Source organism: Panthera leo, chromosome D3 (assembly GCF_018350215.1).
Source record: "Panthera leo isolate Ple1 chromosome D3, P.leo_Ple1_pat1.1, whole genome shotgun sequence".
NCBI classification, from domain to species: Eukaryota; Metazoa; Chordata; class Mammalia; order Carnivora; family Felidae; genus Panthera; species Panthera leo.
Genome location: NC_056690.1, coordinates 48,588,899 through 48,601,697, shown reverse-complemented (window position 1 = coordinate 48,601,697; position 12,799 = coordinate 48,588,899). Strand labels below are relative to the sequence as shown.

The window sequence follows — 12,799 nt, the reverse complement described above, 5'->3', positions numbered from 1 at the left end:
TTACTATTATGAAAAACTTCCTTTATCCTTGATAGTATTCTTTGCTCTGTGGTCTTTTTGTCTGATATTAATATAGCCCCACCAACTTTCCTTGGATTAGTGATAGAATTATAAATCTTTTTTATCCTTTAATTTCTTTTTTAAAGATTTTATTTTTAAGTAATGTCTACATCCAACATGGGGCTAGAACTTAACAACCCTGAGATCAAGAGTTGCATGCGCTACCAACTGAGCTAGGCAGGCACTCCTTATCCCTTTTGTTTGAACATATTTGTGTTTTTATGTTTGAGTTGTATTTCATGAAGGCAGCATTTGTCAGGTCCTTCTTTGTTATCCAATCTGACAATCTCTGCCTTTTAATGGAGGGGCTTTGAACGTTATGTTTTATGTAATTATGAATATGGTTATATCTGTCATCTTGATTTTTTTTTGATTGTTCTTTATTCTCCGTTTCTTTTTCTGTCTTATTTTGAACAATTTTTTTCTGCTTTTAAAAAACATTTTTTATAGATTTTATTTATGTATTTATTTATTTATTTATTTATTTAAGTTTATTTTGAGAGTGTGAGTGGAGGAGGGGGAGGGGAGAGAATCCCAAGCAGGCTCTGTGCTGTCATTCCATAGCCCAATGCGGGACTCAATCCCATGAACCATGGGATTATGACTTGAGCCAAAACCAAGAGTCAGACTCTTAACCAATCGAACCACCCAGGCTCCCCAGAAAACCATCTTTATTGATTAATTCATGAACTTCAATTCACTTAACATTTTAGAGTGTACCATTAAATGGGATTTCTTTTTCCAGTATAGTCATTTATCTCTAAACACCCAGCCCTGGGAAACAGGTAGTTTACTTTCAGTCTGTATAGATTTTCCTATTCTGGATGTTTCACATAAATGGAATCATGCAACATGTGATGTTTTGTGATTAGCTCTTTTTACTCAGCGTAATGTTTTTAAGGTTCATCCATTTTGTAACATTTTAAGTGATGTTATACCACCTTATGTATAGTATGAACCATTTCAATAGTTTACTTTCATTTTTTCCTTTTCAACTTTCTGTTAATGTTATAAATTTTACTTGTACATATGTTATAAACTATATAATACATGGACTTTTTTTGTTTTTTAAAAACAGTTATCCTTTAAAGATATTTCAGTAATAAGAAAAAATCTTACATATTTACTCATGTAGTTACTATGTCTGGTGCTCTTCACTCCTATGGTGGATTCATTTCACTCCTATGGTGGATTCATAGTTCCATCTGGTATCATTTTCCTTTTCCTGAAAGACTTTGTTTTAATGTTTATTGTAATGCAGGTCTTCAGCTTATGTATGTTCAAGAAGGTGCTTATTTCTCTTCCATTATTGGAAAATACTTATTCTAGGTATAGAATCGTAGGTTGACAGGATTTTTTTTTTTTTTTTTTTTTTTTTTTTTTTTTTTTTACTTTCAGCACTTTAAAAATGTGGCTCTACTGCCTTCTTGCTTATATTATTTCCAAGGAGGCATCTGCTGTTATCTTTCTTTTCTGGTAGTTAGTGTACTTTTTTTTTTTTGGCTGTTTTTTTACGATTTTCCCTTTGTGAAATTATCTGTTTTTTATGCTTGGGGTTCATATAGCTTCTTGGATTTATGGCTTCATGGTTTTGATCAAATTTGGAAACATTCTGACCAAGTAGTTTTCCTGTCTCTTACCTCTATATCCCTTTCTGTCCTTTTCAATTATGTGCATATTTGATTGCTTAAAGTTGTGCCATAGTACACTGATCCTCTATTTTTTATTTTCCCTTTTTTTCTGTTTTGTTTTGGGTGGTTTCTCTTGCTATATCTTAAAGTTCATTGATGTTTTCCTATTCATTTTTTATCTGCTTTTAATCCATTCCCGGGTATTTTTCATCTCAGACATTGTATTTTTCATCTCTAGAATTTCAAGTTGGGTTTTTTAAATAGGATTTCAGTTTAGGGCCTTTTTATATCTTCCATGTCTCTGCCTAAATTTTTAAACATATGGAATACAAGTATGATAACTATTTTAATATCCTTCTCTGATAATTCTTAACATCTGGGTCTCTTTTGATTAATTGTTTGTTTTTTTCCTTCTCATTATGGGTCATTTTCCTCATCCTCTGCATGCATGATTTTGTTTCATTGTATGTCAGAAACTGTGAATAACACTTTTACTTCGTTGGGTGATAGATAAGGTATGTCTTCTTAGAAATATACTGGAGCTTTGTTTTAGGATACAGGTTAGTAACTTAGACATAGCTTGATCTTATGAGGATTGCTTTTAAGGTTTATTAGGCAGGACCAGAGCAGTGTTTAGTCCTGGGCTAAGTATTTCTACTACTGAGGTAAAATCTTTTTGAGTACTCCACCCAGGCCCTTGAATTGTAAGGTGTTTCACTCTGGCTGGTGGGAATAAGCACTATTTCTTTATGAATGCCAAGTATTGTTTCCCCTAATCCTTGCGTTGGTATTTTTCCTTGCATACATTTGCATATCAGTACTATGCTGAATACTCAAGAGAATTCCTCTTCAGATTTCCACAATTCTCTCTCTCTGCATTTCTTTCTTTTCTGGTACTTGATCCTGTGAACTCTAGCTCCTGTTCTTTCCAGACTCTAAGCTTTATTTCTCTAACTCAGACTCAGCCTTAGTTTCACTCCACACACTGCAGTGTAGAGACTGTCAGTGCAGTAAAACATACAGAGGGCTCACCTCATTTGTTCCTAGTTTCTCAGATTGGTGTCCTTTGTTACTTTGTGTCCTGAATAGGATTATTTCATATGTGTTGAGTGGTTTTTGGTTGTTTCATGCTGGAGGTCCATCTTGACTGGAAACATTTTAATTCTTGTTTTAAATTTATTTTGAGAGACAGAGAAGAGCATGCATGTGTGTGCATGCTTGAGCTGGGGAGGGGCAGAAAGAGAGGGAGAGAGAATCCCAAGCAGGCTCTGTGCTGTCAGCGCAGAGCCTGATGCAGGGCTTGATCCCGTGAACTGTGAGATCATGACCTGAGCTGACATCAGAGATGGACACTTAACTGACTTAGCCACCCAGGCACCCCATGTTTTAATTTGTTTTTTAAGTAGACTTTCTTTTTTTGAGGAGTTTTAGGTTCACAGCAAAATGCAGCAGAAAGTACAGAGAGTTTTCATATATGGGCATAACCTATATATGTATAGCCTCTCCTGCTGTCAATATCCCACACCAAAGTGCTCTATTTGTTATAGTCAGTGAACCTACATCAAGAGATCTTTATCACCCCAACCCCATAGTGTACGTTAGAGTTCACTCTTGGTGTTGTACATTATATGGGTTTTGATAAATGTATAATGACATATATCCACCATTATAGTATCACACAGAGTGCCCTAAAATTCCTCTGCTCCCTCTATCCATCTCTCTTTCCTCCCTAACCCCTGGCAACCAGTGATCTCTTCATATTTTTACCTTTTCCAGAATGTCATGTACTTGGAATCAGGTAGTATGTAGCCTTTTCATTTCACTGGCATTTCACTTAATAATATGCATTTAAGGACTTTTTGTGGCTTGACAGCATATTTCTTTTTAGGGCTGAGTAATATTCCATTGTCTGGGTGTACCACAGTTTGTTTATCCATCCATTTACTCAGAGACATCTTGGTTGCTTCTAAATTTTGGCAATTATGAATAAAACTGTAAACTTCTGTATGCAGGTTTTTGTGTGGGCATAAATTTCAACTCATTTCGATAAATACCAAGGAGCATGGTTGCTGGATTATATGGTAAGAGTCTTTTCGTTTTGTGAGAAACTGCCAGACTGTCTTCCATAGTGACTACCATTTTGCATTCTCAGCAGCATTTATTGAGAGTTTCTGTCTTTCCACATCCTTGCCAGTATTTGGTGTTGTTAGTGTTCAGGATCTTGGCGATTTGAATAGGTGTGTAGTGGTATCTCATTATTAGAATTTGCGTTTCTGTAAATGACATGATGTGGACATCTTTTCGTATCCACTTATTTGCCACCTTTATATCTTTAGTTAGGTGTCAGTTCAGGTCTTGGACCATTTTTTAATTGGGTTGTTTGTTTTCTTATTGTTGAATTTTAAGAATTCTTTGTATATTTTGGGGAACAGTCCTTGTTAGATGTGTCATTTGCAAATATTGTATTGTCTTCATGGCTTGCCTTCTCATTCTCTTGCTCTGTCTTCTGTAGAGTCGAATATTTTACTTTTAATGAAGTCCATCTTACCAGTTATTTTTTTCATGGATTGTGCCTTTGGTGTTGTATCTGAAAAGTCATTACCAAATTCCAGAGTCATCTAAGTTTTCATCTATGTTATCTTCTAGGAGTTTTACTCTTTTGTATTTTACATTTAGGTCTAGGATCCAATTTGAGTTCATTTTTGTGAAGGGTGTAAGATCTGTGTCTTGAGTCATGCACGTGGATGTCCAGTTATTCTAACACTGTTGAAAAGACTATCTTTGCTCCATTGTATTACCTTTGCTTCTTTGTCAAAGATCAGTTTATTTATATGGGTTGATATCTGGGCTCTCTGTAATGTTTCATTGATCTACTTTTCTGTTCTTTCACCAATACCACACTGTCTTGGTTGCTGTGACTTTATAGTAAGTCTTGAAGTCGGAAGTATCAGTCCTCTGGCTTTGTTCTTCTTCAATACTGTGTGGCTGTTTCCTTTTCTGGGTCTTATACTTCTTGTACTGTAAACGTTAGGATCAATGTGTCAGTAACCACAAATAACACTGGAATTTTGATTGGGATTTTGTTGAATCTTTAGATCAAGTGAGGAAGAATTGACATTTTAATAATATTGATTTTCCTATCCATAAATGTGGGACATTTCTTCATTAGTTTTTTTTTTTGATTTTTTGCATCACTTTCTTAGTTTACCTCATATGTATCTTATACATATTTTGTTAGATTTGTATCTGATTTTCATTTTTGGGGGTGCTGACATAAATGGTACTGTTTTTAATTTCAAATTCCACTTGTTCATTGCTGGTATATAGGTAAATGATTGATTTTTATATATTAACCTTGTATCCTGTGATCCTTGCTTATTAGTTTCAGAAGATTTTTTTTTGTCGATTCTTTGGGGTTTTCTACTTAGATGATCATGTCATCTGCATATCTTTATTTCTTTCCCTTATTGCATAACCCAGGAATTCCAGTATAGTGGTGTAAAAGTGTGGTGAGAGGGGACATCCTTGCCTTGTTCCTCATTTTAGTCGGGAAGTTTCATTAATTATGTTATATGTTTAAATTTTTCAACATAGCATATATCTCCATTGACAGATTATATATTACATATTTCATGCTCCCTTCCCCTAGAATGTCAGTCCTTTAAAGACAGCACCATGTCTATTTTTTATCACTTTTGACTTTCCATCACCTAGTAGAACATCTCAAGTAGTCAGTAGATACTGATAAATAAAGTATAAGTAAGTGAATAAATAAGGCCTTTACTTCCTAAACATGGATGGTGATCATAAGAATACAGAAAGAGAGCGCCTGGGTGGCTCAGTGGATTAAGGATCGCACTCTTGGTCTCAGGGTCATGAGTTTATTAAGCCCTGTGTTGGACTCCTTGCTGGGCGTGAAGCCTACTGAAAGAAAGGAATGGAAGGAAAGAGAGAGAGAAGAGGGAGGGATCCCTAAAAAGTACTGTGACAGAATAATTTTAAGACTTATTTGATTAGATGAATAAAAGAAATTTTGGGGCACCTGGGTGGCTCAGTCGGTTGAGCGTCCCAACTTCAGCTCAGGTTATGATCTCACCATTTGTGGATTTGAGCCCTGCATTGGGCTCTGTACTGACAGCTCGGAGCCTGGAGCCTACTTCAGATTCTGTGTCTCCCTCTCTCTCTGTCCCTGCCCTGCTCACACTCTTGTTTGTCACTCTCCCTCTCAAAAATAAATAAGCATTCAAAAACATTTAAAAGGAAGAAATTTAAAGATGATTGGTATTGTTCAGGTTTCTAGCCTAGAGACTCTTCATTCAATATACTCTCCCTAGATAATCTCATTTACTCACATGGTTTCAGTTTACCATGCCGTTGACTCCTAGATCTCTATTTCCAGTCTGACTCTTGCTTCTCAAAATCAGATGCCTACTGGACATCTCCACTTAGATGTATCATAAGTATATCAATGTAGCATAACCAAAACAAATTCATAATTTTTCTACCCAAACTTAACTCCTCCTTTCTATATTCTCTATCAAAGAAGAGAGGTATTATTAAGTTAGAATGCCAGGTGCCATATTTGATATTTAAGTCTTCCTCCCTCTCTCCATCTTATACATGACAGAATCTTGTTAATCCTCCTTCCTAATACATCCTTAAATCCATCCAGTTCTCTGTAACCACTGCCTTATCTTAGTTGAGACCATCAACATCTACCTTCATCACGGCAGGATCCTTCCACTCTGTTGTCTTTCTTTCTCATTATTTCTTTACACTCTAATCAGAGGAATTTTGTAATTAAAAAAAAAAAAAATTTGAAAAAGCAGACATAGAGAAACTGAGGTTTAGAGAGTTGTAGTGACTTACCCAAGATGACAGAGCCAAGAAGTGGTACAGCTGGGTGGCAAATTCTGAGTGACCAGAACCTGTACTGACTAGAACTCACTTTCATAAGCTGTCTCCAGCAATGTCAGTTCTTGAGTAATCCAAAGAGCATTTTCAGGTTTTTCTTCTGTAATAACTTTTTCAGGTGGAGAGTATGATCACTCTTCCTTGTCAGGTGAGAAAATCGAGGAAAGGAGGATAGGTAACTTTCTCAAGGGCAAGAAGCTGTTAAGTAGTGGAGTTCATCCTAGTTCATGTTAAGTAGTGGAAATTGGTTTCTGGCTCCAAAACCCATACTTTTAACCCTAGAATTTGCTAATGGTTGCAGATATACAGTATACTTTTTTGGCCTTGCTTGTGGTTTCATTTGATCCCAGCAGTGGGATCAAGTGTGGGTCAACTTACTTAATTTCTCAGTGCAACTTCTTCATTTATAAAGTGGAGATAATTTTTACTGTATAGGTTATAGATGGACACAAAGCATTTATTAGTGTCTGGCACACCAAGGTGTGTATAAGGTGTTAGTTATTGAGATATATTAAGAGTTAGCTATTATTAATATTAGCCAGACTTATTTCTGTTACTCCAGGTTCTGTATTACCAAGTAATTACTAGCTTCTGCTTCTCATTATTGTATATTCCTTTTTTACTCCCTACTTGCCTCAGCATTCTTTACCCGTTTTTCCATCATACCTTTGCTTTAGCTACTCCTTTATTTGAAATACCCCTTTTTCTTTTCTCTGCTATTCATATTTTTACTATTTTCTTAACGTTTCTACATTCTCTGAAATGTTTTTCTAATTATTTTAGCTGTGTTAACCTTTTCATTTCTTTTTTTTCTTTTAGTTTCTTTATTTTGAGAGAGAGAACATGAGTGGAGGAGGGGCAGAGAGAGAGAGAGAGGGAGAGAGAGGAGAATCCCAAGCAGGCTCCGCGCGTCAGCACAGAGCCGGATGCAGGGCTTGAACTCACAAACTGTGAGATCATGACCTCAGCTGAAATCAAGAGTTGGATGTTTAACCAGCTGAGCCACCCAGGCGCCCCTAATCTTTTCGTTTCTGAACTCTGTAGAACTTCTATCATTGTACTTTATTTATTTCTAAGTTTTACCTTCCCTGTTTTTCAAATTTATTATGGTGATGAGCATATAATAGTTGCTCAGTGAATGTTTGTAATTGGTTGAATAAAGTATTTGGCATACATTATTGAAGAAGTCTTATAAATTAGTGTCAGGCACTCTTCAGTACTTGGGGTATAAGGATGGCTAAGACCTCACTACTGTCAAGTAATTCATAATATAGTAGATAAATTATAGCTTATATTTATATAGCTTATATATAAGAACTTATATATAAGTTCTTAACCTCTCTTCTGCTTTCACATGATTCATAATATGTGTAATCACTTTCATCATTAATACTTCATTACACACATTGACTAGGGGAGCTCTTCCCTCCAGCATTGAGGCTTGCTTATTTATGATACCTTATAATTTTTAAAATGTCCTCTCTTATTTAAGTACCCTAACAAACTGATGAGGTAGGAATTAATGTCACCATGAATGGAAAGAAAATTAAGATCTAGAGATGGAGATGTTAGTAGTCTTACATTTTAAGTGAAGAAACTGAGTCTCAAAGAGCATTTTTAGACTCAGAAAGTTAACAATGGAGTTGGGACTTAGATTATCTAAATACTATGCTGAGTTAAGCAATTGAATAAGACGTTCCTAGATGCTAAGCATTGACTGCCTAGTTCTTGTTCTAAACTTTGTATTATAGGAATCTTTATACAAATACAAAAGAGAGGATATCATGGATCCCTGTATACCTACCAACCAATTTCAGAAATTATCAACATTTTGCTAATGTTGCTTTTTATACCTCCCATGCTACCTTTTTCTTTTAAGAGTTTTTTTTTTTTTTAATTTTTTTTTTTTAAACGTTTATTTATTTTTGAGACAGAGAGAGACAGTGCATGAACCGGGGGGGGGGGGGGGGGGGGGGGGCGAGAGAGAGAGGGAGACACAGAATCTGAAACAGGCTCCAGACTCTGAGCTGTCAGCACAGACCCCAATGCGGGGCTCGAACTCACGGACCGTGAGATCATGACCTGAACCGAAGTTGGATGCTTAACTGACTGAGCCACCCAGGCGCCCCTCTTTTAAGAGTATTTTGAAACAAATTCTAGATTTGATAGTCTACCCATAAATATTTCAAGATGAGCACTAACTTTAAATTTTGCTGAATATAACTATAGGAAGTACATTAATATTTTTAAAATACTTAATTCTCTTTATAGTGCATGATTCCATTAGATACAGAGTGGCATTCAAGAGATTTTCAAATATATCTTCTTCTTTAGAAACATAAACTTTTAGGGTACTATCCTAAGGTATAGAAGTAGTTTAATTCTAGAATACATTCTCTTTTTTTAAATTTTTTAAAAACATTTTATTTATTTTTTATTTTTTTTAATTTACATCCAAGTTAGCATATAGTACAATAATGATTTCAGGAGTAGTTTCCAGTGATTCATCCCCTATGTAATACCCAGTGCTCATCCAAGCAAGTGTCTTCTTTAATGCCCCTCACCCATTTAGCCCATCCCCCTACCCACAACCCCTCCAGAAACCCTCAGTTTGTTCTCTGTATTTAAGAGTCTCTTATGTTTTGTCCCTGTTTTTATATTGTATTTTATATACATTATATTTTGCTTCCCTTCCCTTGTGTTTGGTATCTTACATTCTACGTACGAGTGAAGTCATAGGATATTTGTCTTTCCCTAAGTTTGCTTAGCATAACACCCTCTAGTTCCATCCATTTTTAATTTATTTATTTTGAGAGAGAGCAGCATGAGTGGGAGAGGGACAGAGAGAAAAGGAGAGTGAGAATCCTAAGCAGGCTCTGAGCTGTCAGCGCACGGAGCCTGACACGGGGCTCTGTCTCTTGAAACCGTGAGATCATGACCTGAGCTGAAATCAAGAGTCAGACTGAGCCCCTAGAATACTTTCTTGAAATAAAATAATGTGACTTGGAAGGGGAAATTTAGCCAAAGGAAACAATTAGCTGATTATGTGCTTCCTATGAGTACTGTTTTTGGAGAATAGGTGCTGTTATGAGCATCTCTTTTAAACACAGTTAAATCTTTTTAAAGTAGGTTCTCTTCTACCTTTCTTCTTCCTTTTCAAGGAGGAGATGTTCCTTCTCTTCTCCAGAATCTAACCCTACCATGTTTTTTTACCTCCCTTGTAGAATTCTACCTCATTTATCACTTCTTTTTATCTGTACTCTTTTTTCTCTTCTGTCCTGTCAGCCCACAGGCTCAAGTTTACCTTATTAAAAGCAACAAAATCAAGGGGCACCTAGGTGGCTCAATCGGTTAAGCGTCTGTCTTTGGCTCAGGTCATGATCTCACTGTTGTGTGAGTTTGAGCCCTGTGTCAGGCTCTGTGCTGACAGCTCAGAGCCTGGAGCCTGCTTCTAATTCTGTGTCTCCCTCTCTCTCTGTCCCTCCCCCACCCCTACTCTCTGTCTCTCAAAAATAAATAAACATTAAAAAAATTAAAAAAAAAATGAAACACACTTCTCTTGACTTTATGTACCAGCTGCCTGTCTGAATGCCTTTGCTGACATTTTGTTGGCCTCAGGGAAAAGCCAAGCTTCTTCAGTATGGATGGAAGGTTCTTTTCTCTTTATCTCCCAGGTGCCTTTCCATCCCTGCTACTTATTACAGGTGCCATTGATGTTAATTCATAATAGTAATTATAGTAAGGTAAACAGTCACAAAGTTGTTACACTAACACATAATTAATACACAATACATAACCACATCAGGATTCAGAACCAGAATTCCTCATTCATTCTTGCTCAGTAGAGTTCCAACAAAATTCACTAAACATTTAAATTCCTACTATGTGACAGGTACTATTCTAGGTTCAAAGACTCTGAAATCCATTTACAATTGAATGTAATATCAGGAGCAATTACAGAGATACTGTGTACTAAATATATAACAATTTCTGTTTGTTGTTGATAAAGTTGCTTTTGTAGTATGACAGTGGTAAGATTTATTTATAATTTTCTATGCTAAACTGTTATGGTCAAATTATGGTCAAATCATTATCTAATTGCATTTTTAAATTTATCTTTTAGGGACAGTATGGAAATTACCAGCAGTGAAAAAGTACTTACATTCCAATAGCCAGTATCTATTAGCAGCCATATTGTCACCTCAGCACTGTGGACACCTCTGTGTGAAGAGATCCTTCCATTCCATCTAGTTTTTGGAAAAACCTTGTGGATAAGTGGCTGTTTCATCAGTAAGCAGCCTTTGTGGCTTAGTTGTAACAAGGCTTTAGTAGCTAAAAAATACTCTTGATTTCACATTTCTACTCTAGATGGCAACATTGGACAGAAAATACAATGACATAACCAATTTGCAATGATTTGGGAACTGTGTTTCAAATGGACTGTTACAGACTGAAAGGTGTGAACAGCTTTGTATGTTTATGAAGGTTAAGGGAATTTAATACTTTTCCACAGATTCTTTTGTAAGGGGATGAGGGAAATGTACACTTTTTACAGCAGCAATATTTTGTATATTATGTTTATTTCATGTGAATATGCAAGGCGGTACACTACGCATTGGACAGAATCAGAAATCCTCTGTTGATGTGGATTGGAGGATGGTGGATGCTTGATTGTGTGGGTCTCAAAATGGTGTACTATAAAAGATAAAGGTGAGGGAGAAGACAAAGCACACCATATGTCCACTGTTAAGTTCTTTAGAGGAAATTCAGATCCCTTTTATCTGTGAGATAATCAAGGGCACTGTGATAGTTTTGAGTAAAAAGACATTTTTTTAAAAGCTTTCCAGTTTTGTGGATTAAAACCTTTTTATAAAGATCATTTATAATACAGTTTTAAAATGTGAGGCAATAAGAATTACTTCATGTGGGATCTGAGGAATCTAGGTAGCAGTTTCATGTAAATGAAGTGGTAATTCTCTCCTAAAATAGCAATAACTGAAAATGGAAGTGTTAATTTTACTTTCTTTGAATAATCAGGGAACTTAGTGAATAATATCAAAGCATTTTTTAAATGATATCAAAGAAGAGTCAACACTGATCCAGTAAGTTTATTTTTTAACATTAGAAGGATAATTGGTTTATAAAATAGAATAGTTCAGAAGACTTTACAAACCTTTATTTCAACTTTCTTCACTGGAAATAATGCCATTTATAAAAGGACACATTTAAGTTTTTCCCTTTTTTATGTTGGTTCATATAACACAAAGAGATGTTTAGGAAAATGCTTATTGATGAGGTTTATTCTGATCTGTATTAAAAGCATAAAGGTTGCAGTCTAGATCACTTTGTTAGCATGGCATATTTAATCATATTTGAGACTGTCCTGTGCCTGATTATTTTAGGTAAATTCAGGGATATTGCATTGGGCAGGAAATCATGCATTGTGAAGTTTATAACCACAATTATTTAAGCATAATCTGAAAACATCTAGCCCAAAGGTAAGTTGCTATTTTCATCACAGTTGCCTATGCCCAGGGAATAAGATGTATTCTTTATAATTGAATTGGTTTTTCCCACTTCTAACTGGAAACAAAACAGAAGGGGTGCCATAAATTTGAATAAGCAAAATGTACTGTTCTCAATATACTGTAATCGAAAGGAATTTTAATGTGTTTCTGTGTGTGTATGAGAGAGAGCGTGTGTGTTTTAAGGTCAGAATAGAATTTTTTCAACTTGGTCAGTAGAAAATGGACATCAAGTTTGAACAGATAAAGCATGGACAGCCTTATTGTGATTGAAAATGCTTATAGGTTCTGTGCCAATTTTCCACCACTGTGTACTTTGTTGCTATTTAAAACTGTATCAACTCTAACGGAAGAATAAATTATTTGTGATTTTAATTTTCTCATTTGTTTCTTTAAATTAGATCTCTTTGACTCTCTTGTTTTGTCTGGAGACTTTGCTGTGGGTTTTTTATATAAGTTAGTCTAGTATAAGCGGACTATATTTGTATTCTAGGACTTTATCAAAATTCTCTTGCCATGCCCAAGTTAATTAGAATTAACTGTTCAGTAATCAGCATGTTGTGTGGGCTGTTTGTTATAGAATTCTTTCTCTGAAAATGAAGTCCATGAGGCTATAATCAAGATGACTGAATTAGATAAATGAGTTGAGGAGACAAAATTGTACTGAAC

The 12,799-nt window shown here is 35.5% G+C and overlaps 1 protein-coding gene across 7 annotated transcripts in view; it reads left to right on the top strand.

Moving 5' to 3' along the window:
- The window catches only part of SS18 (SS18 subunit of BAF chromatin remodeling complex), an 89,082-nt gene extending 76,577 nt beyond the window's left edge, over positions 1 to 12,505 (top strand). For all 7 annotated transcript variants that reach the window (XM_042909488.1, XM_042909487.1, XM_042909482.1 and 4 more), the window contains one exon: positions 10,729 to 12,505. In XM_042909488.1, the coding sequence (XP_042765422.1) occupies positions 10,729 to 10,755 (27 nt within the window). In that variant the 3' untranslated portion in view covers positions 10,756 to 12,505. The remainder of the gene's footprint in view (positions 1 to 10,728) is intronic.
- The last annotated feature ends 294 nt before the right edge of the window (positions 12,506 to 12,799 follow it).